The sequence below is a fragment of the Peromyscus leucopus genome, chromosome 12 (genome assembly GCF_004664715.2).
Source record: "Peromyscus leucopus breed LL Stock chromosome 12, UCI_PerLeu_2.1, whole genome shotgun sequence".
Taxonomy (NCBI): domain Eukaryota; kingdom Metazoa; phylum Chordata; class Mammalia; order Rodentia; family Cricetidae; genus Peromyscus; species Peromyscus leucopus.
Window position 1 is genome coordinate 48,080,822 of NC_051073.1, and position 25,337 is coordinate 48,106,158.

Below are 25,337 nucleotides of genomic sequence, written 5' to 3' on the forward strand. Positions count from 1 at the left end.
CATTTGACCATCACAGACTAAAGCTGGATATCAATAATAGAAACAACAGAAATCTTACAAACTCCTGGAAACTGAACAACTCTCTACTGAATGAAAGACAGATATAGAGAAAGACACTAAAAACTTTCTACAATACAATGAAAATGAATACACAGTATATGCAAACTTATGGGCCATAAATAAAAGCAGTTCTAAGAGAAAAGTCCATAGCATTAAGTGCCTACATAAAAAACTTGAGAGATCTTTTACTAGCAACTTAACACCATACCTGAAAGCTCTAGAACAAAGAGAAGAAATTACATACAAAAGAAGTAGATAGCAAGAAATAAGCAAACTGAGGCTGAAATCAATAAAATAGAGACAAACAGAACAATACAAAGAATCAATGAAACAGAAGAGTTGGTTCTTTGAAAATAAAAATCAACAGGATAGCCCCTCATCCAAATTAACCAAAAAGCAGAGAGAGAATATCCAAATTAACAAAATCAGGAATGAAAAGAAGGACATAACCACAGACACTGAGGAAATCCAACGAATCATAACGACATACACTAAAAAACTAGAGGGCTGGAGAGATGGCTCAAAGGTTAAAAGCACTAATAGCTCTTCCAGAGGTCCTGAGTTCAATTTCCAGCAACCACATGGTGGCTCACAACCATCTGTAACGAGATCTGGTGCCCTCTTCTGGCGTCTGGAATATATGCAGGCAGAACGCTATATAATAAATAAATGAATGAATGAATAAGTAAGCAAATAAATAAATAAACAAATTTTAAAAAACTGGAAAAAATCTAAAAGAAATAGATAATTTTCTCTGGATAATTTTCTCCATAAGCACCACTCACCAAAGTTAAATCAAAATCAGATAAACAATTTAAGTAAAACTATAACCCCTAGTGAAATAGAAGCAATCATTAAAAATATCCCAACCAAAAAAGGTCCCATTGCTGAAGGCAATGCCCACACAACACATTGAAGATGAAGAGGTCAAGCTGCTGTCTACATAGAACTTTCACCTCAATGTTCATGTGTCTATGACATGGAAAGGAACTCTGACATGGAAAGGAACTCTGGAGGCTACCAAAAGAGAAAAGTAAACACCAATCCAACCATAAAACCTTTGATCTACAATCTATCCTGCCTGCAAAATATGCTAGGGCAATGGTGGCACAAACCTTGTAGGAGTAACCAACCAATGTGTGATTTGACTTAAGACCCACTCCATGAATTGGAACCAATACCCAACACTGCTTGAGTGACCAAGAACAAGAGACTAGACAGCCCAGGGTAAAACCAAATACTACTGATCAAACAACAACAAAAAAGACCAATACAATGACTCCTAATAATATTCTGCTACACTCATAGATTGGTACCTTATTCAGTCATCATAAGAGAGGTTTCTTCCTGCAGCAGATGAGAACCAATGCATAGACCCACAGCCAGACATTACACAAGGACAAAAACCTTGGAACACACAGCTCTAAATGAGATGTCTCCATGAAATCCCTGTCCTCAGAGCTCAGGGAACCCCTTAGAAGAGGCAGAGAACAAGGCCCTTTAAAACAAATGAGCAGAGCTCATATGAAATCACAGAGACAGAAGACCATGCATAGGGCCTACAGGGTCTGTATCAGGTCCTCCACATACACACTATAGCTTTCCGTTTCATACTTTTATGGGACTCCTAGTGTTTGAATGAATCTCTGATTCTTGTGCCTTCTGTTGGGGCCCTTTTATTTTTCTGTTGGCTTGGCTTGTCCGACTTTGATATGGATGATTTTTGTTTTACCTTACTATTCTTACTATATTTTATTTTGTTTAAAAATAAATAAACAAACAAACAATAAATAAATAAATACAGAATGTCAAATTTGGCCTATGGCTATGACTTGCTGACTCCTGATCCAAAGTATGGGTAACTATGTTAACCATGTTAAAGATGTCCAAACTATTCACAAAACTAAGTATGATATGAGAACAAATGTGATTTTTCAGAGAAATTAAAAAGGGAAAATAATTATACTTCCTTTAGTTGGGAGAACAGCATATGGGCTAAGAACAAGACCTATGCAGTCAAAATGAGAACTTTGTAGTCAAAATGCCTGTATGTAAATACTGGATCAACCACTGAACAGTGTGGTAACCTCAGGTACCCCCCTGTTGTGTGTGTGTATGTGTGTGTGTATGTGTGTGTGTGTGTGTATGTGTGTTTATATCTGCCCAAGACCTGCACTCACACACAAAGACATAAAAATAGAAGGAACTAGTTGGAAAGAAGGAATCCCACAAGAGTAAGAGGAGAATAAGAGAGGGTAATGTGGGAATGAAGATGATCACAATACCATGTATACACATATGAAACAAACAAAACCACCATTTTTCTAATCTACCCAATGGAACTCATAAGCATAATAAAATAAGCAAAAATAAAAACTACTTTACTAATATTTATATGAGCACTTCAAAATTAAATACTGGTTGTTTCCCTTCATATGTAGAGCCTAGATTTAACATTACACATATTTGTTGTGTGTGTGTGTGTGTGTATGTGTGTGTGTGTGTGTGTGTGTGTGTGTGTATGTGCGTCGTGTGTGCATGTGGTAGAGTGTAGCTAGAGTTTTCCTGTCTTGCCCACAGTCAAGACAAATCTTTGTCACCCGCCATTCCCACAGCCGCTCAGACCCAACCAAGTAAACACAGAGATTTATTTTGCTTACAAACTGTATGGCCGTGGCAGGCTTCTTGCTAACTGTTCTTATAGCTTAAATAAATCCATTTCTACAAATCAATACCTTGCCACGTGGCTTGTGGCTTACCAGCATTTTCACATTCTGCTTGTCCTGGCGGCGGCTGGCAGTGACTCTTCTGCCTTCCTATTCTTTCTTTTTTCCTCTCTGTTAGTCCCACCTATACCTCCTGCCTAGCCACGGCCAATCAGGTTTTATTTATTGACCAATCAGAGCAACACATTTGCCATACAGACCATCCCACAGCACAGCCAAGTGCAGACCATCTCAGACACCTGCATTCAGGCCCATAGTCCTAATCATCCTCTATACCGATCTGCTGGGTAAAGCCACGAGAAACCCAAGAACAGGCTCCCACAGGACATACAAAACATCCCACAGCAGTGGAGGGGTTCACAAGCTTAAGAAAATCGTGACAGGGGAGGAAGAGATCTTAAAGGAGGTGAGAAAGTAGAGAGTGGAGTAGAGTCTAATAATAGGATATCATAAGTGGGGACTAACTCAGGGAAGGAAAGGGATCAGCTGGAGCAGGGAGGGGGCCGTGAAAGCAAGGAATGATAAGAAGTATAAGGACACATCTGAAGATACCATGAAAACCATTACCTCACAGTGCAACCTAAAACAATAAAATTATAATATTTATATTAACATATAAATACTAACTTAATTTTCACTATTTTTCTCAATGACAGAAGGAAAGAATCAACAATGTTTTAAAAATACAAAACCACAGGTTATAGAAGGTATCTCAGAGATAAAGCAGGCCAAGGTGGAAATGAAATTACCAAAATCTTGCCACAAATACATTAATCAAAACACTGCTAAGAGCAGAACACACAACGCTTTCTCTAAAGTAGACTTCTTATTAGGTTTCGAGAAACAAAAACGGGGAATGTCTAGAGAAAGACCGGCACAAGGAAACTCCCTTAGCTAGCATGGTCTAGACGCTAGGAGGACAATGGAAGCTGAAAGAAATAAGGGAAAGATCTGTCCATCCAGGAGACAAATGTTGATGATGCGTTGCTTACTCCCCACAGACATGAGGGCGTTATTGCACCCATGGGTAACTCTCTTAACAATGGAACATCATACAAACCGAGAACCTACAACTGACGGCTAACTCTGCTACGAAGTTCAGGGCTGAGAAGCCCCACAGGCACTGCCTTTGGCATCCATTGCCCATTCAGAAGCACTAGCCTGAACCTTTCTCCTTATGTCAAGGATTTACAGTAACTCACATCTGGATTCTTTTAAGATAAAACTCATATGGATAGAATGAATGGCTGCCCCCATGTGAAACTGCACCTGAGATCATTGATACAAAAAAATATGAAAATAAATGCTTCCATCAGAATTTTACTTTGATGACCTTACCACATCTCCCATAGATCATATCAAATTGCTGCATCAATTCAGCTTCGTTTTTAAATGGGGAGTATTTATAAATGATGGACAATTCTGTGAAGAATTTCTGCAGGTCATCTGCGACACTCTCTCTTGTTCTTGTTGACCATGAAGGTATTGGAACTACAACCTGTTTTAAAAAAAAAAAACATCAACTTATTATGAAACACACAAACATTGCCCTGTTTTATCCTGACTCACTTTATTCTTCTTCCATACAAAACACAAAGTTAAAAGTTTATCTTTCCTCTGAAGCTTAGATTGATGAGGGAGAGACCAACAATAAATATGTATACTCGGAGTTTTGTTTTTGTAGTTTCCATTGTCAGGACTGCTGCAATGGCTGAGTGGGTAAAAGCATTTGTCACAAGTGTTGAGTTCAATCCCGGGGATGGAACAGCTGGTGAAAAGAAAGAACCAGTTCCCACAAGTTGTCCTCTGACCTCCACACACATGCCATGACACAAAAGGCCAACACACACACACACACACACACACACACACACACACACACACACACACACACACATATAAAAATAAGTGAAAAATCAGTGGAGTTTCCCCAATAAAACCACTAGTTAGATTACAGCACTCCAGCTGCCTGCCAAGCCCCTCCCACAATCTCAGAGCTTTCAATAGGTTCACCTTTGAAGTATTCAGGGTTGATAGGCATAAAAACCCTTTGATATGACAAAGAAAATAAAGTTGGGTGGACAGGGAGGTGGAGGAGAAGCCGAGAAGAACTTAGATGAGAGGAATGAATATGATCAAAATATACTGTGGGAAATTCTCAAAGAATAAATTTAAAAAATTAAGCCTCTTGATATGATAAACAGAAACCAGGTTAAAAAAAATTCTGTGGAAACAAAGGCCATCTGAGGAAGATAAAAACTTCAAGAAGAAAAAGAATTGTTAAAGTCTTCAGAGTAAGATGGTCTTGGTGGTAAATGCCTGTAAACCTCAGGAAGTAGAGGCAAGAGGGTCACGAGTTCAAGGCCAATCTTGGCAACTTAATGAGATCCTGCGACAAAATATTTTTTTTTAATTAAGCTGAAGTCAGACCCAGAAAGACAAACATGGTATGTACTCACTCATAAGTGAATACTAGCTATAAAGTAAAGGGTAACCAGGCTACAATCCACAGATCCAGAGAGGCTGGGTAACAGGAAGGGAAAATAGAAGGGAAAGGGGAACAGAAGAGATCTCCTGGGTGGACTCGGGGTGGGTGGGGATGGGAGATGAGGGATCATGTTTAGAGGTGGGTGGAAGGGGTGACTGGAAAAGGAGTCAGGTAGAGACCTGATGCAAGCGAAACTCCCACCAGTCTATAAGAATGACGCCAGCTAAGACTCCTAACAATAATGGATACATAGCCTGAACTGGCCATGTCCTGTGATCAGATTGGTGACTATCCCAACTTTCATCAGAGAGGCTTTACCCAGTAACTGATGGAAACAGATGCAGGGACCCACAGCCAAACTCAGGGAACCCTGCTGAAGAGAGGGAGGAAGGATTGTAGGAGCCAGAGGGATCAAGGACACCACAAGAAAACTCACAAAATCAACTAACGTGGGCTCACAGGGGCTCACAGAGTCTGAACCAACAACCAGGAAGCCTGCATGGAACCATCCTAGGCCCTCTGCATGTATGTGACAGTTGTGTAGCTTGGTCTACTTGTCAGACTCCTAACAATGGGAGCAGGGGCTGTCCCTAATGCTTTGGCTGGCTCTTGGGAACCTATTATTCATGCTGGGTTGCCTTGCCCAACCTAAGTACAAGGGGAGGTGCTTAATCTTATCAAAACTTGATATGCCAGGCTTTGATGATACCCATGGGAGTCCTGCCCCTTTCTGAACAGAAACTGAGGAGGAGTGGATTGGGGGAGGGGCAGCGTGGGAGGAATGAGAGGAAAGGAGGGAGGGGAAACTGTTGTTGGGATATAAAATAAATAAATTTTAATTTAAGAAAAATTAAGCTGAGGATGTATCTCAGTTACAGAGCATTTGCCTAAAATGTTTGAGGCCCTGGATTCATTCTCTAGTGTGTACAAAAACAAAAATAACAAAAATAATCCAAATAACATAAGTAAAAAAAATTTTCAGCTATAAAAGAAAATACTATGTCTTCAAAATAAAAACTGGATCATTTTTTTAAAAGAAACAATGAACAAATAAGAAACACTTCTAGGGAATTAAGAATATAATTACAGGGGGGATGACATAAAGGAATTAGAAGATAAATATTGAGAACCTCTCAGAAAACAAAGCAAGAATCGAAGATAGAAAACATGAGAGAAAAGTTAGTGAATTTTTTTTTAATTTACAAGTCTACGTGTTGAAAACAGGAGCTGTAAAGGAAGACAAAAGAAAATCTGGATTGAAAAAAAATCACCAGTTTGATGGGACCCACCCAGAACAGAAGTATATGTGTTTCCAGAACGGAAAGATGCTACTGTGCCCAACACAATGGTTACAAATACACCATCCAGAGGAAACAATGAAATCAGAACTAGGGATAAAGAAGGTTCTCTCAGTGGGAGGGAGAAAGAAAAAAAAGAATAATACCATTTGAGACCACAGAACAAAGTCAAATGGCTTCAGATTTTTCAATCACTATACTAGAGACCTGATGACAGAACAGTGCCTTTCAAATCTTGAAGAAGAACGAGGTCTAGCTTAGGAATGCCATCAAGCCAAACTATGACCAAGTGTGAAAGTGGTTGGGAAGATGTTTGTGCACAGAGTCTCACTTGCTCTCCAGCTCAGGACTCAAGTATAGAGTGTGTGGCACCAAGAGGGAGCATGCTACACACACACACACACACACACACACACACACACACACACACACACGAGATTTAGGATCTGAGAGCTGACACAGGAGAGGATTGGAGAGGATTGGCACACAGGATGAAAGCAGGTCAGATCCCAGCATGGCAACTGAATGCCAACCTTAGGAGGCAGAGGCATGAGTCACTGCAAGGGGAGAGCTCCAGAGCAGAGTCTACCAGAGAAGATGGAGCTGTGGCTGCAGTCGGAAGATGGGGTTAGCCAAGTGATACCAACAGGGGAAACGGAGCACATCATCCATGATGGCAGTGAGTAAACACAACACTAGGTAATTGTTCATTCTAAACAAAACAGAAGGTGCATCAGAGAAAAGCAAGCGTGGAACAGGTGATGGCAGACTCCATGGTGGAGTGGAGTGACCTGAGAATGTAAAGCCTGACACAGGAACGGCCAGATTTTTGGTAGAGCACTTTTGAGCTGTGTCTGTGTGCAAAAATAGAAAGAAAGAAATTATGTAAGCCCTCTTGTACAGTGGGAGGGTCATAGAGAATGCCTGAATGCAATACAATGAGGTATCTTCGATTATCTGTAGGGAAATATCAACACAAAACACACACTTGGAAGAGAAAGCTTCTGAGAACGTACAAATGGTAAATGATTACTGTGTGTGTGTGTGTGTGTGTGTGTGTGTGTGTGTGTGTGTGTGTGTGTGTGTGTAAGGTCCTCTTTGCCTAAAGGCTGTTGCTGTGCCCAGACCCAACCCTTGCAGCAGGCTCACACTGCCACACTGTTCAAACCCCACGCCCACCTCCACAGACCAGCCTACCCAGATGCAAGTCGTATTACCTCCATAAAATCTTCACAGGCCACTTGAGGGCTCTAAGCTTTCCCTTCCTGCTGCTGCTTTTTGACATTTTGCTAAAAACAGCCACACATACTCATTGAGCAGGATTCTTTCACGACACTCCAGTTTTGTTATTTAACCCATTCCTATGAGTCTGACTTATCTTGTGATGGAGCTGCAAATGTTTCAATAGTGACAGGGTTTTCAGCTGTTGTGTTGGTTCTTGTTTGTTTTTGTTTCTGTTTTTTCCTTCCACAGGATCTAACCATTGCTGAGCAGACAGTATTTGTAATGTGCACACGGGGCACTGAATTACAATTGACATTCAAAACCGAACTCAAAACATTGTAAATTAATAAGATGTCTGCAGTTCAGCTAAGGGAGTTAAAGAATGCCATCACCGGAGTTAGCAATTTAAGTCTATTTTGCATGCAGGTTCTTTACAAATTGTGCTCTAAGTCTTTGACCTCAACAGTCTATTTATTTAAAAAGTGATCAACAGTGTGTGACACAAAGTGTCCAGGTCTCCGGAGGCTTCTCCAAGAAATATCACTGTGCCAAAGACAGTTTCTTACTCTGGGAAATTGGGGCACAAGGAGAACAAAATTAAGTTCTCCAAAAAGCCCTCCAGTGACCCCAGAGTGCACAGACACCTTCTGTCCATCCTTCAACCATATGCCCATATTTCTAAGTAATAATCTGTGAGGAGTTAGAGCAGGCTTCACCTCGAGAGACGGCAAATGAAAACGGCACTGTTGCCATGGAAAAATGGAAAGACAGCCCCATCTCTTACCTCAGTGAGACCTTCTTTTTCACAGAAAGTCTGAGAGAAGAACAGACAGGTCATGGTCTCTTCCTTCTTTGTGAAAAGAATGAAGTCTTTGCCAATCCTCATGGACCCACTATATGAAAAACGAAGAGCACAATGATTTATATGCAGACACCAATAAAGAAGAAACGAGGGGCATGATTCTGTTTACTGTAACAGGTTGTTCTTTTCGATAACCCATCTGCTTGACTCATCCCCAGGAGTGCACAAGTACTGTGCTATTTCTCAAAGTACAGCAGATAAATTTGAGCAAATCCAGCCGGACACTTTTGCTTGAGATAGAGCTGCCCAAGAGAAGTTCCAGCTAAGGCTCAAAAGAACAACTACTGGGCCCTGGAAGAGACCACACATGTCTCACTTACATTGAGGCAAAGTAAAGAAAGCTGCAGATACCACAGCGATGCTCAAATATGCATTGGGAAACAATAGAACATAAAGATGCAATGACACTTGACTCTTTTGGGGGGTGCCTGTAAGAGACTCAACTTATTCTACATGAGAAGCTTTTTCACATTGTAAAGACCTGAGTTGGTTGTGAATATAAAGATTCCAAAGCAAGTTTAGATGCTCAGTAGAATAAAACTTCAGCTGGCTGTGCCAGCTTGTAATATTGTTTCAATACTGTTTTCAGTCTCAGCAAGTGATTCACATCTTAAGGGCGAACAATTCTCACCTCTTAAGTCCGTTGCCATATTGCCCAATGAACGTCGAGGTTGATAACTGTTTCTTGGATGTTCCAAAGTAAATGATGTCTGGAGCTTCATCTATAATCAACAAAGAGTTCTTAAGGTAGTTAGGAATAGATAGATGTCTGTGGTGATATTTTCATTGTGCTGAAATGTGATTTTATTTGTATGTTAATAAATAAAGTTTGCGCTTTCTGGACCTGGCCAAGCAGGAGGTGCCATCATGGGTGTTGATATTTGCCACAACAAGGACCGAAAGGTTTGGCACAAGGAGCCCAAGAGCCAGGACATCTACATGCAGCTGCTGGTCAAGCTGTACAGGTTTCTGGCCAGATGAACCAACTCCACCTTCAATCAGGTTGTGCTGAAAAGGTTATTTATGAGTTGCACTAACCGGCCACCTCTGTCCCTGTCTTGGATGATCCGAAAGATGAAGCTTCCTGGCCGAGAGAACAAGACAGCTGTGGTTGTGGGCACAGTCACAGATGATGTGTGGATTCTCAAAGTGCCTAAACTGAAGGTGTGTGCACTGCGGGTGAGCAGCCACGCCCGAAGTCTTATCCTCAAGGTTGGGGGTAAGATCCTCACCTGCGACCAGCTGACCCTGGAGTCTCCCAAGGGCCGTGGCACTGTGCTCCTGTCTGGTCCTCAGAAGGGCCGAGAGGTATACCGGCATTTTGGCAAGGCCCCAGGAACCCCACACAGCCATACCAAACCCTATGTCCGCTCCAAGGGCTGGAAGTTTGAACGTGCCAGAGGCAGAAGGGCTAGCAGCGGCTACAAAAACTAACCTTGGGTCTTACTGCTATTAAAAAAAAAAAAAAAAGTTTTGAAAAAATAAATAAAGTTTGCCTGGAGATCAGAAGTCATAGTGAGCCAGGAACAGAGGTCAGGTGGTGGTAGCCCATGTCCTTAATCCAATCACATGGCAGGTAAAGTCTCTGTGTGGTCAAGGGCACAGCCAAGCATGATGACATGAGCCTTTAATCCCAGTACCAACCATAAATCCCAGTACAACCTGGAGGTCTGTATAGACAGGCAGTGACGAGGAAGTCATGTGGCTGGGCTAGAGCCAATGAGAAGGCAGAAGAGGAAAGCCATAAAAAGTGCAGGTTGGGCAGGAAAAAGCTCTCTCATGTAGGAAACTCTGGCTTGGTGGTAAGCTAAAGGGTAGTTAGTGGCTCTTCGCTAATTCTCTGATCCTTCAGCTATTACCCCTGCATTTGGCTCCGTGTTTCTTATTTACTAAGACTGTTTAGAATTTCGTCTACAGATGTCAGCACTGAGTCCAGCTGTCAGAACTTCAGCCATGCCTCAGGACATTAGGACAAAGCCGTAGCTTTTAAGACAGACCACTGCCAAGGACTGGTGTCAAGACCCAGAGTCACAGACTAAGATCCTCATGGTAATGTAATGAAGGCCAGACAGACCTTACTGTGTGACCTCAGGTAAAACTGTAAGCCTTGATTTCGTTGTTTCTACAAGGAAAGTGCTAACTCCACAGCTTTGATAAAGATAAAGAAAACGAATTAAATGAGCTGATATATCTATCAAATGCTTCACACACCTCCTGGAACATACGTGTTAATGTCAATATTGCAGTTGTCTGCAAGACAGTAAATTTCTCCTGGGGTTGGTTCTGGTGGGGGTGACACTGAGGACAGAGATATGTCCCTGCGGCCGCTCCCTGGAGAGGAAGGAGATCACTTCAGACTTGTAGATTCATTGTCCTCATCTCTCTAAAGCATTCGGGATCCTGGGAAAGAATCCTCCGGACCTCAGAATATGTGATCTTCTAATCATGAATGTTCTTCCTACTAGCTGGCCAAGTACAGCTTAAAGTTATGTGGGGTACCCTGTGCCTGTCTGGGCACAGACTTGCTATAGTTCGGCATCACGTGGTGTGAGATATTTAAAGGCCATTAACACGATGTTAGTCTGAAGCTAAACACACTGGACCACATGTTCTCATAAGAGAGTAAGCCATAGGTAAAGCGCCATTGGTAACATTAACCAGCATTTACTGACCGTTTCATATGTATTAGGAATGTTATATACTTCACACGCATTCTCTACTTTACAATACACTTACAGGAGGACATTAAGGTCTGCATTAGTGTAGTGATAGGAAAAAGTGAAAGCAATACAAGATCATGTCCCAGAGGATTAAGTGAGGGAAACAAGTGATGTGACAGAGAACCAAAGAAGTGTGTCCTTCAGGCAGAATAGTTAGGGAATGGCATTGAGGAGGAGTCAAAAGCTGAGGGTCCAGCCAGGTTCAGCTGGAGTCCAAGAAAGTGCGGACTCCAAGAAAAGTTCCAGGAGGTGGGCAGGGTCGTGTGTAAGCCTGTGAGACCCTGACAGGGAAGGGAGTCTGAGCCTTACTCTGAAGCACTGGGTACTCACTAAAGGTCTTCAGCCAGAAAGTGATTAAAAAAAAAAAAATCTACATCCAAGTCCTTACCACAGGGAATAACATTTTCACCGCACAGTATTTGAGCTGAGCGTCTATTCTGTGTTAGCTTGTGCTAACTTGAAAGATATAAACCTGGTCTAAATGGTGAGTTCCTGCCAGTCAGGACTAAATAGTGGAACTGTCTCAAAGGCAAAAACTGCAACAACAAAAAAGAAACCAAAGACAGAGTCGGGCAACATGGTGCAGACGCATTTGATACGGAAGACTGAGGAAGAACGAAGGAAGAAACGTCCTGGAAATCACTACAGTCATCTTTTCTGGGTCACAAGGGATCTAGCTCAATGTAGACCACAGATAAGTTGTTATTTCCAGTCATTTAAGATAAATTCTTTCTAACGTAGTACTTGATTTCCAACTATGTAGTGGGTAGCTAGCTGTTCCACCTTTGACCTGGAAGTACTACCCCCAGTGAGGTTTCCTGTAACTGTCACGCCTACCTATGACCTGCCCCTGAGGCGGGGCTGAGATGGAAGCCCTTAAGACCTGAGATCTGGATGTGCTGGCTCTTTTGGTTTCTGGTGATCCTGGATGCTGGATGGTAGACCGAGCAGAGTTCTCCAGAGAACACCTCACCTCTCCCAGATCCTGTAACCAATCCCTTTACTTGCTGTACGTTACCCCAAAATAAACCTCCCTCTTAACTATGTGGAGTTGCCTTAATAAATCCCCCAATATAACTGTCTTAGTTAGAGTTTCTATTGCTGTGATAAAACACCATACCCAGAAGGAACAAGGGGTGGGATGGGGGCCTTTATTTTGCTTCCACTTCCACATCAATCCATCGTCACAGAAAATGAGGGCAGGAACCTGGAGGCAGGAACCTGGAGGTGGGAGCAGTAGCAGAGGCCTTGGGGGAAGGCTTGTTACTGACTTGCTCACCCTGCTTTCTTCTACCATCCAAGACCACCTGCCTATGGGTGGCACCACTCCCCGTGGTCTGGGAACTCCCGCATCAGGCATTAATCAAGAAAACACCCTATAGAAATACCTGCAGGCAATGTTATGGAGGTGTTCTCTCAGCTAAGTTCCCTCTTCCCTGGTATGTCCAGGTTTGTGTCAAGCTAACAAAAACCAAGCGGCACACTAAGGATGTACACCTCTCTCTGTTCTCTCTCATATGCAGAACCCAGATCTAAACACATACATCCACATATGTATATGACATGGAGGCATGTGGGGTACTGTACAGAGGGAGAAAAAGGACCAACTGGAGGGAGGAAGGAGGATAACTTTGCACAATGATGTACATAAATAGAAATGTCATTAAGAAACACACTGTCCTGTATATTTACTAAATCATTGAAAATATAAAAATAAAACAATTCTTTTTAAAAGAGTTGTTCTTTCAACAATACTGTGTTTTTTCTCCTATGTACAAATGCTCCTTGATTCCCATTAGAGAGTTATACAGATCCCAATAAACCCAGGATAAACTGGAAATATCGAAAGGAGAATGTGTGTTTGATATGCCTGTCCACTGACACCCGTAGCTTAGCCACACAGACCACAAAAGGGCATGCTTCAGTCACATTGTGATCACTGGTCTACTAGGAGCTTGAGCCTGCTGGCAATGCCCAGTACGCTAAGAGGCTAGCCTGGAACACCCTGTCAGCCCCAGCAAAGATCACAACTCAAAATTCCTTCTAGATATACACTGCTGTACCACAGTGTTAAAAAAAACCTCTCAGAAATAGGCAGTGTTGTCTGTGTCAAGTGCAGTGAGATTTCCTTCTGAAGATCGATTTTTCATGGTCTATCCATCCTGTAAATGACCCATTAGGAAAGTGGGGCTTTCTCTTGTAGGAGCTCAGACCATACCACATGCATTCTGGCTGCTTCAGAACTTTGCTGGACTTGCATAGAGCCTCTCTTCACTGTGGTTTCCCACGGCCCCTTTACCACCTCATACTGAAAAATCACTACTTTAATCAAAAGAGAACAGGAAAAACTGTCCAAACAAAGTAGCAGTAAGGAGCTGAGTGGGAGAGGGGAGCATTTTCTAAGCTTGCCCATTGGCTACTGGGAGCAAGAGACGACATCACAGCTAAAGGAAAGTTAACTGCGTTTCTTACATTCACAGTCTTTCTCTACACCACAGCCACCCTTTCCTCTCGTGTGTGACTGAGCAGTCTGCTCGGACTTCATCACCATTTTCTAAGCAGAGTGGTCAGCACCTCAGCTTAAGAAACCTAAAGCATGAGAAGAAGTCCAGTTTAGATCCAAAACAACAGACAGCCAGAGTCAGGGGAAGCATCATTTCAATGGCCCGGAGTCTGCACTGTGCGCTCATGATGTGTCCACTGGGGGCCACCCTTAAAGAGGCAGAGATAAATCCTAAGATATATTATGGATGTATTTGCAATGATGGGAACATTCAGTCAAAGCAACTAAACCTCTGAACAAGAGGAGGAAAAAAAATACCCACAAGCTGCTAAAAACAAGGAGAAACCACCTCTCTCTCAAGGTTATGCAGAAAATTAATAATAGCCTACAGGCATTGGAAATTGCCTCAGGGCTCCTGCAACTGGCAGGTAAAAGAGGAGCACCAGAGAGATCTCAGTCTCTTCGGTTATATTTGTAGTCCGTTCATTCCCAGGTGCTTTTGTCTCACCATCAGTATGATTTGTCTTTCATGTGCTTTGACTAGCGTACACATAGTTATTCTGTGTCTTGGTTTAGATGGTTAAAAAGAATTTATTTTGACTGCTAGAATATTTAAAACCTAAAAAATTTCCAAAACAAGCTGTCCGAGATGTGGTTGCCTTAATTGCTCCATATCTCTGTCTGGAATAGATAGTTCCATTTATTTTTATTTATCTTGTGGGTTTGCAGACCGTGGCTTCCTTCCACAGCCAGTTAGGTATCTGGATAATTAACTTACCAGGGCTCATGCCACATCCATCATCCAGGAAATACAACATGAATCCTCCCTGCAGTGTTTCATTATCCACTGTAAGAGAAAGCAGTTATTCCTAATAAATATTGGGCTTAATTTGTTCATCAGAAAATCATGCTGCTCCCATAATTATCTGTCCTCCTCCGTGGCAGGGATGGAGCCCCAGGTACGGAATAGAGAATGGAGTCTTGGCTATGACTTCCTAAGAGATAATCACGTAGCAAAACCGATTTAAATTAACACACAACAGCTGCAGGTGAGTAAATTATGCATGCAGCAGGACAGGCCCTACTCAGGACCTGATGGGTCCTTTACACTTCAGGTAATTTTCCTTGGAAGAGCGGAGAATGGTAACTATGAAAAGGTGCCCCCAGGATGTCTCTATCAACCTGGTCATCCCTACGCCCTTCCAACAATGCAGCAATTCTAAAATAAATCTGGGCCATCCCGACTAAATTCATCAGGCTCCCTTCTAAGTAGTTAATTCCTCTGAGAGCCTTCATTGAGTGTTTCTTCGTAGCAGCAAATATTTGCTTCTTAATGGTGCTTTTGATTTCTGGAAAGGGTTGAGTCATTTGAAGTCAATTTTGATGATGAGGAGATGCTGCCATTAAATTACATAATCTAAGCTATGGTTTAAAATGTTAAAGGTGTAGCTAAAACCAGTGAAACTGAGGTTAGCATGCAGTCGGCAAACCGGCTCTGAAACTAATGTCAACAGCTGGATATGAGTACTAGTACCTTTCCTTTTTAAGTAACAGTGCTATTGATGAGTAACACATATGAGTAGCACAATAAACAACATATGTTTAACGTATATAATTTGATTAATTTTAGCCTATGCATGAAAGCATCACAATCCAAACAGAGACACATCTAGCACCCAAATATTTCCTCCTGACCTTCTGTTCTCCTTCCCTCCATACCTGTTTGCCCTGACCTAGTACTCAATCACTGACATGTGTTCTGTTACCATGAATTATGTTTTTTAAAACATATTTAAATCAACCTATGTATTCAACGTTCAATTAGAATTCACATTTAAAATTGAGATGATGCTCAAGGTAGCCAATGAAAAAAACATCTAAAAGATGCACTAGTTGTAGTAACCCCTTTTTGTTACTCTAACAAAATACATGAGGCTGGATAATTTGTGAGGCGGAAGATATTTATTCATCTCATGATTCTGCAGGTCTAAGATTAGCATGGTGCCGTTTTCTGTTCAGCTCTGTAAGGGCTTTATGGTATATCAAACACCAGTGGGAAGACTGAATACAAAAACATGAACAGAGTGACCAAACCTCCAGCAGCCCAGAGTCAAACTTCATGACAACCTACTCAGAACAACATTAATTTCTTTGGAGGAAGAGATCCCCGATGCTCTAATCACCCCCTGTTAGGCCTGTCTTTCAAAGTCCCACCATCTCTCAGTGTCATCCACTAAGGACTAAGTGTCTAAGACAGGAGCGTTCAGAGGACAAATCACATTCAAAGCATAAAACTAATTGGGGGAGATTCATAGTAATTTGATCTTGTACTCATGCTAAGAGCTGTTCCCCATTATTCTTTGTTCATCCAGGACTAAGAAGTACCTGGCCTGGGACATGGCTTAGCCTCAGCAACTCTCAGTGGCCACAGCTAAATTTGAAGACTTTAAAATATCATAACTTACGGAAGAACCTAGAAGACACAATACAAACAGCTTAGAAAAACCAAGATTGCCAAGACAGACAAACTACAGACATATAGTCATCAGGGCCCTAAGGCTGAACAAATATGACCTCAAAATCCAGGCATCCCTACTACCCACAGGGAGACAGCCTTAGCTCTTAAAGCAATCAGTCTGGGGCTAGAGAGATGCTTCAGGAGTTAAAAGCACCTACTGTTCCTGCAGAGGACCTGGGTCTGCTTCCCAGCACCCACACCAAGAAGCTCACATTGTAAGTCCAGCTCCAGGGAAATCCAACATTCATTTCTGGATTCTGCAGGCACCTTCACACACATGTACAAACCCACACAGAGAGAGAGACATGCATACAAACACAATTTAAAAAACAATAGAAATAAAAGCTTTGAAAGCTATGGGGCTCAGGTTCCTATCACCTGTTATCATGTATTTCCCAAAGTAAACGCCATCATCACTTCCACAAGACTTAATCTTTTCTCTAATTGTTTCCTGTTTGCACTGGGCTTTGGCCATGTCAAACCTTCAGGACAATCAGTTCTCCACCCCTCCCCCACCTGGACATGCACCTCGGTGTTCTGGTCCTCTCTTCCTCACCGGGATCAGAGTTCTCTATTCTGATGCACTGACTTCACTCAGACCATCGCCATCTCTTCTCTGGGTGACGGCAACAGCGGCTCCCTAACTTCTTCCTCCCCTAGTCACAGTGTGTAGCCCAAGTTTGGCAAGCTGTTCACACCACCACTCCTGCTAAAATCCCGCCCTGACTTCCCACTGCTCTCAAGAAAAAAGCCCAAGCCACATAGCGAACCATGCTTCTCTGTCGTGCCCTAGCTCTCCAAGTCCAACCTTAGCCATCCCCTCATGTGACCACAATGCCATACAAATACATTCCCCTAATTAATCTTGAATATCTCCTCAGAGGGAATGGATAGCACACACCCGTTCCATGCCTGATCCTCCACCTGTTGTCTACTTTCTTTTTGGATGAGTTATTGTAAGGTTCCCCCAGCCCCAGGAGTTTTCTTAATATCTCCATATCATTAAGTACCTGAATATTCTCTTTCTATTATTTTTTCCCACAGTGATCATCTAACCCTGGTATTCAACCTGCGAGAGAGCATTTACTCTCTCAAAAGACTACACACTGCCAGCTAATATTATGTCTCAGCGACAGAGACTCATTTGTTCATTTATTTCTCAAACTTTTCATAATTTGAACAGGAAGACTGAAGAGAGTATCATTCATTACATCTTGGGGTTTCAATGTCTACATATGAACCCTAAGCGCTCATCTTAACCTGTTCAGAAAAGAGAAGTGATATGAGGCACCTTTTGCACAGAGATGGAATCACACTATGGACAATATCCTCTCTCGTGTGATCAACACTGTAGCTGTGCTGCTGTAAGAAGGCACCACTAACTGCATCACGGAAACCAGTGTCCTTAACATCATAATCTAGCAAGATTAACTAATCGGTGCACAAAACACTGAGGGACCACGAATGAAGTCAATAAAGAAAACATAGTTGGTTTGGGCTTTGTAGCAATCAGATAATTATCTGTACCACATATCCACTTATGCCTTTTTTTTTTTTTTTTTTTTTTTTTTTTTTTTTTTTTTTTTTTTTTTTTTGGTTTTTCAAGACAGGGTTTCTCTGTGTAGCTTTGCGCCTTTCCTGGGACTCACTTGGTAGCCCAGGCTGGCCTCGAACTCACAGAGATCCGCCTGCCTCTGCCTCCCGAGTGCTGGGATTAAAGGCGTGCGCCACCACCGCCCGGCATCCACTTATGCCTTTTTTAAACTGTGGCAAGAAAGAAATGATGCATGCTTAATTATGAACAACTATTATGTTAATGTGATTTGTAAAATAAAACTGCTTCTCATGGCAAACAAATCCATGGCCCCAAATCACTCAGATGTTTTCACAAAACTCTAGAAGACATCATTTTGTAAACAGGCCTTCTGGTAAGTGAGCAATTTGACCCTCACTTTTTCAATCTGGCTCCCCATAGGGTCATTGTGTTCACAAAGCACTTAGATTACATTAAAAATCTATAGAATATGGTATGATTTGATAAAATAAAAGAAAAGCCAAGTAGCTACAGGCTTTTCCTTCGAAGAAAAAACAAGAAAGGAAATGTGTGCTCACCTGAAAACACATCAAGTCTCGCTGCCCCAGCATCTCTGGAAACAATACAAAAATAACATTACTTCACAGAAAAACTGTGCTTTAAAAATGTCATTAATCCCAATAGCTTAGGCAAGGTGTAACCTATTATCAGATATCAAACAATACAAAAATCATAAATCACTTAAGATCAATTTCTAAGATGGCTCACTGTGTATTTATAGAGAGAACTGTCATCATCCATAGTATGGGATAACTACAAAAGCTAAGACTCGGTAACTTAAAAGACTAGAGATGGAATTTAGTGGTAGTTATTTTTTAAAAAGGTTCAAAATGAATATAAATATAGTATTTATTTTTTAAAGACTTCCTGGAGAACAATACAAAGCCACAGGATGATTTTTATGATATAACCCAGTTCAAAAACTGAAAAGGGAAATTACTATGCCATTTGTACCATATGACTCCATTTTTAAAGGCATATATTATATACATGTACAAATAAAATGTGTTTCTTCGCAATGGTGGAGGTGGGGCCCTAGGCCTCACATGAGCTGGGAAAATATTTTACCCATCCCTCAAAATGTTAATAAAGGTTTTTTTCTAGGTTGGAAGTCATAGGCAAACTATGGACCATGGACCAAGTCTCGCTCACCAACTGTTTTATAAATAAAGCTTTATTAGAACACAATCATACTTGTTTATGGTTTTCTTAGTCCTACATCAGTAGCACAGAGTCATTTCAGCAGAGGCTGGACAGCCTTCAGAGACAAATGTATTTATTGATCTTTCACAGAAAAGTATTCTTTTTTCTCTTTCTTTCTATCTTCTCTTTTTTTTGGGGGGGGGGTTGAGACAGTGTATCTCTGTGTAACAGAAAAGTATTCTGATTCCTGCTCTATGAGATGAGATGATTTTCTGCTCTTCCCCCCCCCCATTTTCTCAGTTTTGCTAAGACACGGTTATTTCTTGTATTTCAAGATTTATAAAAGTAAAAAATGATAAAGCAAAAGAGGAAGGGTCCCAGATCTTGGCTTCCACATCCGGTGTGAGAGAGAAGGCAGCGACAAGGAGGATGAGGTCTCAGCTGATGAGGAAGAGTATGTGCTGGGGGGAAGAAGAGTCTGAGAGGAAGGAAGGGGCTGGGATAGCTCTGTGCAGATGTCCTTGTTTACATACAAGAGTCAAGGAGGAGACTGAGCACTGGAGCTGGTATAACTAGTGCTGTGGAATAATGCTTCTGCACACTCGTTTAATAAAACACTGATTGGCCAGTGGCCGGGCAGGAAATATAATCGGGGTGCAGACGAAGAGAATTCTTGGAAGAAGAAGGCTGAGTCAGGAGTCACCAGCCAGACACAGAAGAAGCAAGATGACAAGGCAGAACTGAGCAAAGGTACCAAGCCATGTGGCTAAACATGGATAAGAATTATGGGATAATTTAAGTGTAAGAGCTAGTCAGTAATAAGCCTGAGCAGTTATACTTAATAAAAGCCTCTGAATGATTATTTTGTGTGGCTACAGGACTGCGGGTGAGAGAGATTTGTCTGGACTGTGTGGGGCCGGGTGGGACACTGGAAAACTTCCAGCTACATTAAGCTACAAACTAGTGACAGGAAACCCACGTGTCTCCAGAAATATCCATCGGTCTCAAACCATAAACCACACCAAATAAACTGAGAAGCAGCATACTGCATTCACTCTGCTAGCCTGGTAGTGAGTCGTTTTTGCTTTTTCCTGGAGCAAAAAAAATACCTTAAGTTCTCATTATATAGAAATTCTGCAAGAATCCCTGCCATTTCTTAAGTATTTTCTACCTGTTCAGCAAACACTAAGTGGAATATTGAGCTTTGAAAATTCTCCGCTAGTCCTTAGTGACAATCCGGTATGCAGTTATCAATGTTTTCACTATACCACTGTGCCTTTTACTAAGAACCATGGACACATTAGGTGCTCAGTAAATGCCACTGTACTTAAGTTAAAAGTTTGCTGGGTTTATTGTTTGTTTGTTGCCTTTTTGTGTGTTGGATATCTAAGAAAGGGCCAGGCACATGAGAGCAAATACTCCCAGCAGAAACCGAAGGCTTTAAAGAAGCAGTTTGTTTATATGATATGCCCACTAGATATTGTATATAGTGTTTCTGCCTCAACCCAGGAAATGTTTTCTCTGGATCATCTTATTGCACCGGATACCTCCAGCCATCCCTTCCTATGTCACTACCCTTCCTGCCTCTTTATACGATATTCTTTTATGATATGCAAATTCCAATCTTCACACCCACAGGAAATCACCAAAGTCTTGAATATAACATAAAATGATTTATTAGAGTAACAGGGAAGCATACAAAAAAGCTTCAGGAGCCTGACTGAACATCTTAAATAAATGTTAAAAGTACATTTTCTTTTGATGAAATAAATATCAGCATCTAAGCAAGGGTGGAAAACATCAGTGTCCGCCAAAGGCAGAAAAAAGACCAGTGTGGGCCATCTGGGGCAGCAGGGAATAAAGCGAGGCTGAAGGGACAGCCCAGCCCTGAGAAGACACCTGACACCTGCTTTTCTCCAACCCCGATCCACAGAGGAATGTGGTCTAAAGCATGCAACTTTTCCCATTACTTCAAGGAAAGTAGGCAACCCAGATTTAAAAAAAAAAAAAAAAAAAATCTGGTCTCCCTTCCTTGAGAGACACACAGGGGTGGGGGGTGGGTAGCCAGGAGGATAGAGGGGGGAGGGGTTTCAAATGTTCATGTGGGTGCAAGTGGATGTGCAAGTGTGTGTTCACACGTGTGCAGGCATGTACAGTTTGAAGGAAACCTCACAGGTCATCTTCAGCAACAAAATTCATCTCTTTCAAGAAAGAATCTCATCCCCACCTAGGCGAGACTGGCTGGCCAGTGAGCACAGGAATCCTGCCGTTTCCACCTCCTCCGCACTGGAATTAGAACCGCACCATGGAGCCCAGGCATTGTTGTGTGGACTCTGGAATCCTCATGCTCACAAGGCAAGTCCTTTACTGAACAAGCTCCCTGCACCCCAGCCTGCCTACTGCTCCTCGAACCTTCTTATCTTCCTTTTCCTTCTAAACTCTGTACAAACTTTCACTCGAGGTAAACAAACCAGTCATCAGCTGCAAGTGGCCAAGGTGTTGGAGGTTCACCAATGCAACTCCGAGAACTCTTTTTTTTTTAAAGATCTATATACTTCAATATGTTATTTTTTTATTAAGAGATTTTCTATTCATTTTACATATCAACCATAGATTCCCCTGTCCTCCCTCCTCCGAAACCCCCAGGCATCTCCCCAACCCACTCCCCATTCCCACCTCCTCCAAGGCAAGGTCTCCCATGGTGAGTCAGCAGAACTAGTGGAAACACATGACCTGCAGACCAACAGCTGAGGAGCCCCCAGGGAACTGGACTAGGCCCTCTGGATAAGCGAGACAGTTGTTTAGCTCAAACTGCTTAGGAGGCTCCCAGGCAGTGAGACTGGGACCTGTCCCTAGTGCATGAGCCAGCTTTTTGGAGCCTAGTGTCTATGGTGAGACACTTTGCACAGCCTTGGTGCAGGGAGGAAGGGATTGGTCCTGCCTCAGTACAGAGAACTCTCTTCTCCATCACCTCTCTCATTCCTGAACCCAGGCCAGTCTTTCACTCCCCCGGTCACACCAACCATCCTCTGCTATGTCAAGTGTTCTCCCTGTTGCTGTCCTGCTACGTTCTGCTTTTAATCACCCCTCCCCAGGCGAACGAATACGTGAAACGCAGCAGAGAGAACTGGGAAAGCAGACAATGGTGTGCTCTCAGAGTCAGAGATATGCACTCCTGAATATGGAGCGTTCGGCAGCAGCTGGAATCTGGGCATATGGGGGTATCCTTGTAGGAGCATCAGCCACCACAACCTACAGAGAAGCCAACCGTGGTAAGTCTTGCTCCTGGCCCCAGCCCTCTTAGCTCCTGACTTGAATTCAGTGCCCTTTGACCGGGGAACAGTTTATTATTTTCTTATTTTGTTTTGTACCTTACACAGAGAGAAGAAAAAGAAAAAGAAAAAAAGTTGCTAGCAGCTTTTCCTCCTTGGTGCTGGGAGGAATTCCTAGGAAGCTAGCTAATTACTACACTCTGTGTGTGCTCTCCGAAAGCCCATCTTATTTCCAAGGTTCCAAATGAGAGGCAAACTCAAGAAGCAGATACATTATCAACTAGTGACTTAGAATTTAGCCCCCCCATTAAGAGCCTGCATCTGACAACTGTGGGCAGTTTCGTGGGTGGACTTTGCTACAAAGAAGGTAAAAACAATTTTTCTTTAACAGAGAAATAGAAATATAAACAAGTCAGTATTCCCTTAAGCTGAGAAAATGGAGGTCTGAACTAGGTGTGGTGGTGTGTTCCCACAATCCCAACACTTGGGAGGATGAGACGAGAAAATCATGAGTTTGAAGTCAAGCTGGACTCTACAGGAAGCTTGGGCAGCCTGAGCTGCATAATGAGACCATGTCTCAAGGAGAAACAAAACAAAATTGAGACGTCCCCAGGTCTCCTCAAACACATTACTAGATGGACCTTAACTGTTGAAGAGGTTACTTAAGCCTCAATACTTTGGTCAAACTCAGTAAAATGTGGTGCTGGGCTCTACAGCTACATGGTCTACACTTGAATTCTAACAGCAAATGAGTAACTTTTAGCAATTGTGCCAAACAGCAGTGGTGTAACTTTTAATAAACCACCTAGCCTCTGTGTATCGTGCCCGTGTATGTAAAACTGGCATTGTGGTCCCCACCTCAGAGTGGGGACATTGAAGAGGTGCATGAGTTATATAAATGGCAAATCTTGGTTGTCAACTTAACACACCTGGGAAGAAGGAACCTCAGTTGAGGAACTGCTTGGATCGGACGGGCCTGTGGGCATGTCTTTGGGAGACATTTCTTGATGACTAATCGGTATATGAGGGACCAACCCACTGTGGGTAGTACATCCTTAGGCAGATGGGCCTCCATATAAAAAACTGGGCTCCTAGCAGAGCAAGGCAGTCAGCGGCATCTCTCCATGGTCTCTGCTTCACTTCCTGTCTCCCGATCCCTGCCTAGGCTTTCTGCAGTGATGGACTGTGACTTGGAAGTAGGAGCCAACTAAACCCCCTTTCCCCGCCTAGTTGCTTTTGGTCAGTGTTTTGTTACAGCAACAGAAAGCCAACTAGGGCAAGGTGAGATACATACATAAAGTATGCACAAACACATGACATACAGGAAGAGACAAGCAACAGCTACTCGGAAGTACAGCTGACTTCAAAACAAATACCTCAGAAATAGCCACATGGCTCTCTGCTTTACACAACTATTAACGGAAAAGCAGATATCCAGGTTCCTAGAGCTTCAACTATGACACCACAAATTAAGTCAAGGTGAGCAATTCTCGTTTGTTCTTTTCTTATAGAACGTGATTGTATAGGAAAGCAAATTGCAGTACATTCCAAATGGGAGATGATAGCTATTAGGTCTCAAACCCAGGACAGATGGCTAACTGAAGTGCCCATTGACATAGTAAAGGGGACTCTGGCTGCCAGCCTCCGTCAGTCACTGCCTGCTACAGGGTCCTCCTGGCTAGCCTGCTCCACGCCCTACCCTCAACTCTCCAGTTGCTCTTACCCTTATAACCCAGCCATTTTGGCTACACTGTTCTTTTGGTCTCCTGGCCTCTTGGCTCCTGGCTCTCCCCTCTCCTCTCCCACTTTTCCTCACATGCTGGGTTCAGTCTGCCAGTTGTATCCATTCCAGATTCTCCCAGATGTCTCTGCCTCTGTCCGTGCTCTTCCTTCTATCTATAATTTAAAAAAAAAAAAACTTCAACCCCATAGGAGCAGTCATGTCCTCCTTTTATTTCTTTTCTTTTCTTTTTTAATTCAACAGCACTACAGCTTTATTTCAAACATAAATAGATTCTATTTGTTTCCTGAAATTTGCTCCATGATCTCTGCTCACAGACACGTCTTACCTGGCGTTGTCCAGCAACTCGGCCAGCGCTCCAAAGAGGAAACTGTGAGTTGTGCTAATGAGGAAATAAAAGGAGAAGGAAAAGGTGAAGCGGGTATGTAATCAGAATAAGGTTTAAGATACAGGCACACGTTCTCCAGCTCTAGACAGCTTATCAATTAGGAGGGGATTGGGGATTGAATTATGGTCAGGGAGGGAAAACAACCCAGAAGAGGGAGGGAGGAGGGATAAATGATACTAAGGATGCTTGAAAAGACATAAGGGATAATTACATTTACCTAAAATACATATAATACATACAAGTGTGTATCACGGTTAATGAATTATTTTTTAATTAAATTTAGTTTTAAAATATTTGAAAACAACTTGCTAAGCTCCTTCAAGACTCTGAGGTAAAACTTGCATGTTGCATGGCCAAGGCAAGAACCTATTTTTTTGTTTTTCAAGATTTATTTGTTTGTACTTTTATGTGTATGGGTGTTTTGTTTGCATGTAAGTGTGTGCACCATGTGAATGTCTGGTGCCTGTAGAGACCAAAAGAGTATGGGGGATCCCCTGGAATGGAGATACAGATGGCTGTGAGCCACCATGTGGGTGCTGGGAATTGAACCCAGGTCCTATGGAAGAGCAGTCAGTACTTTTAACTGCTGGGCCATCTCTCCAGCTCCTTAGTTTGTTTGACTGTTAATATTTTGTTAGCATACAAAGAAATAGGCTTCGTTGCAAGGTTTTCATACATTCATTATATTTTATTCTATAGACATGTTTTACCAAAATATCGTAGTAAAAGGAAGACACGAAGGAATGTGTTATTGCTACAGAACACTTGGACCTTTTAAATTTGCTTCAGAAATATTTATT

General features: G+C 42.3%; 1 protein-coding gene and 1 pseudogene across 1 annotated transcript in view; one reads left to right on the forward strand and one right to left on the reverse strand.

Annotated features, from left to right (window-relative positions):
- Morc1 (MORC family CW-type zinc finger 1) overlaps positions 1–25,337 on the reverse strand; it is a 158,608-nt gene that overhangs the window by 129,247 nt on the left and 4,024 nt on the right. Inside the window, exons 2-7 of the mRNA XM_037209983.1 lie at positions 24,478–24,531; positions 18,512–18,546; positions 14,660–14,728; positions 9,290–9,380; positions 8,581–8,689; positions 4,125–4,284 (exon numbers count right to left, since the gene is read on the reverse strand). Coding sequence (XP_037065878.1) covers positions 4,125–4,284; positions 8,581–8,689; positions 9,290–9,380; positions 14,660–14,728; positions 18,512–18,546; positions 24,478–24,531 — 518 coding nt within the window. The remainder of the gene's footprint in view (positions 1–4,124; positions 4,285–8,580; positions 8,690–9,289; positions 9,381–14,659; positions 14,729–18,511; positions 18,547–24,477; positions 24,532–25,337) is intronic.
- LOC114685173 lies at positions 9,526–10,093 on the forward strand (annotated as a pseudogene).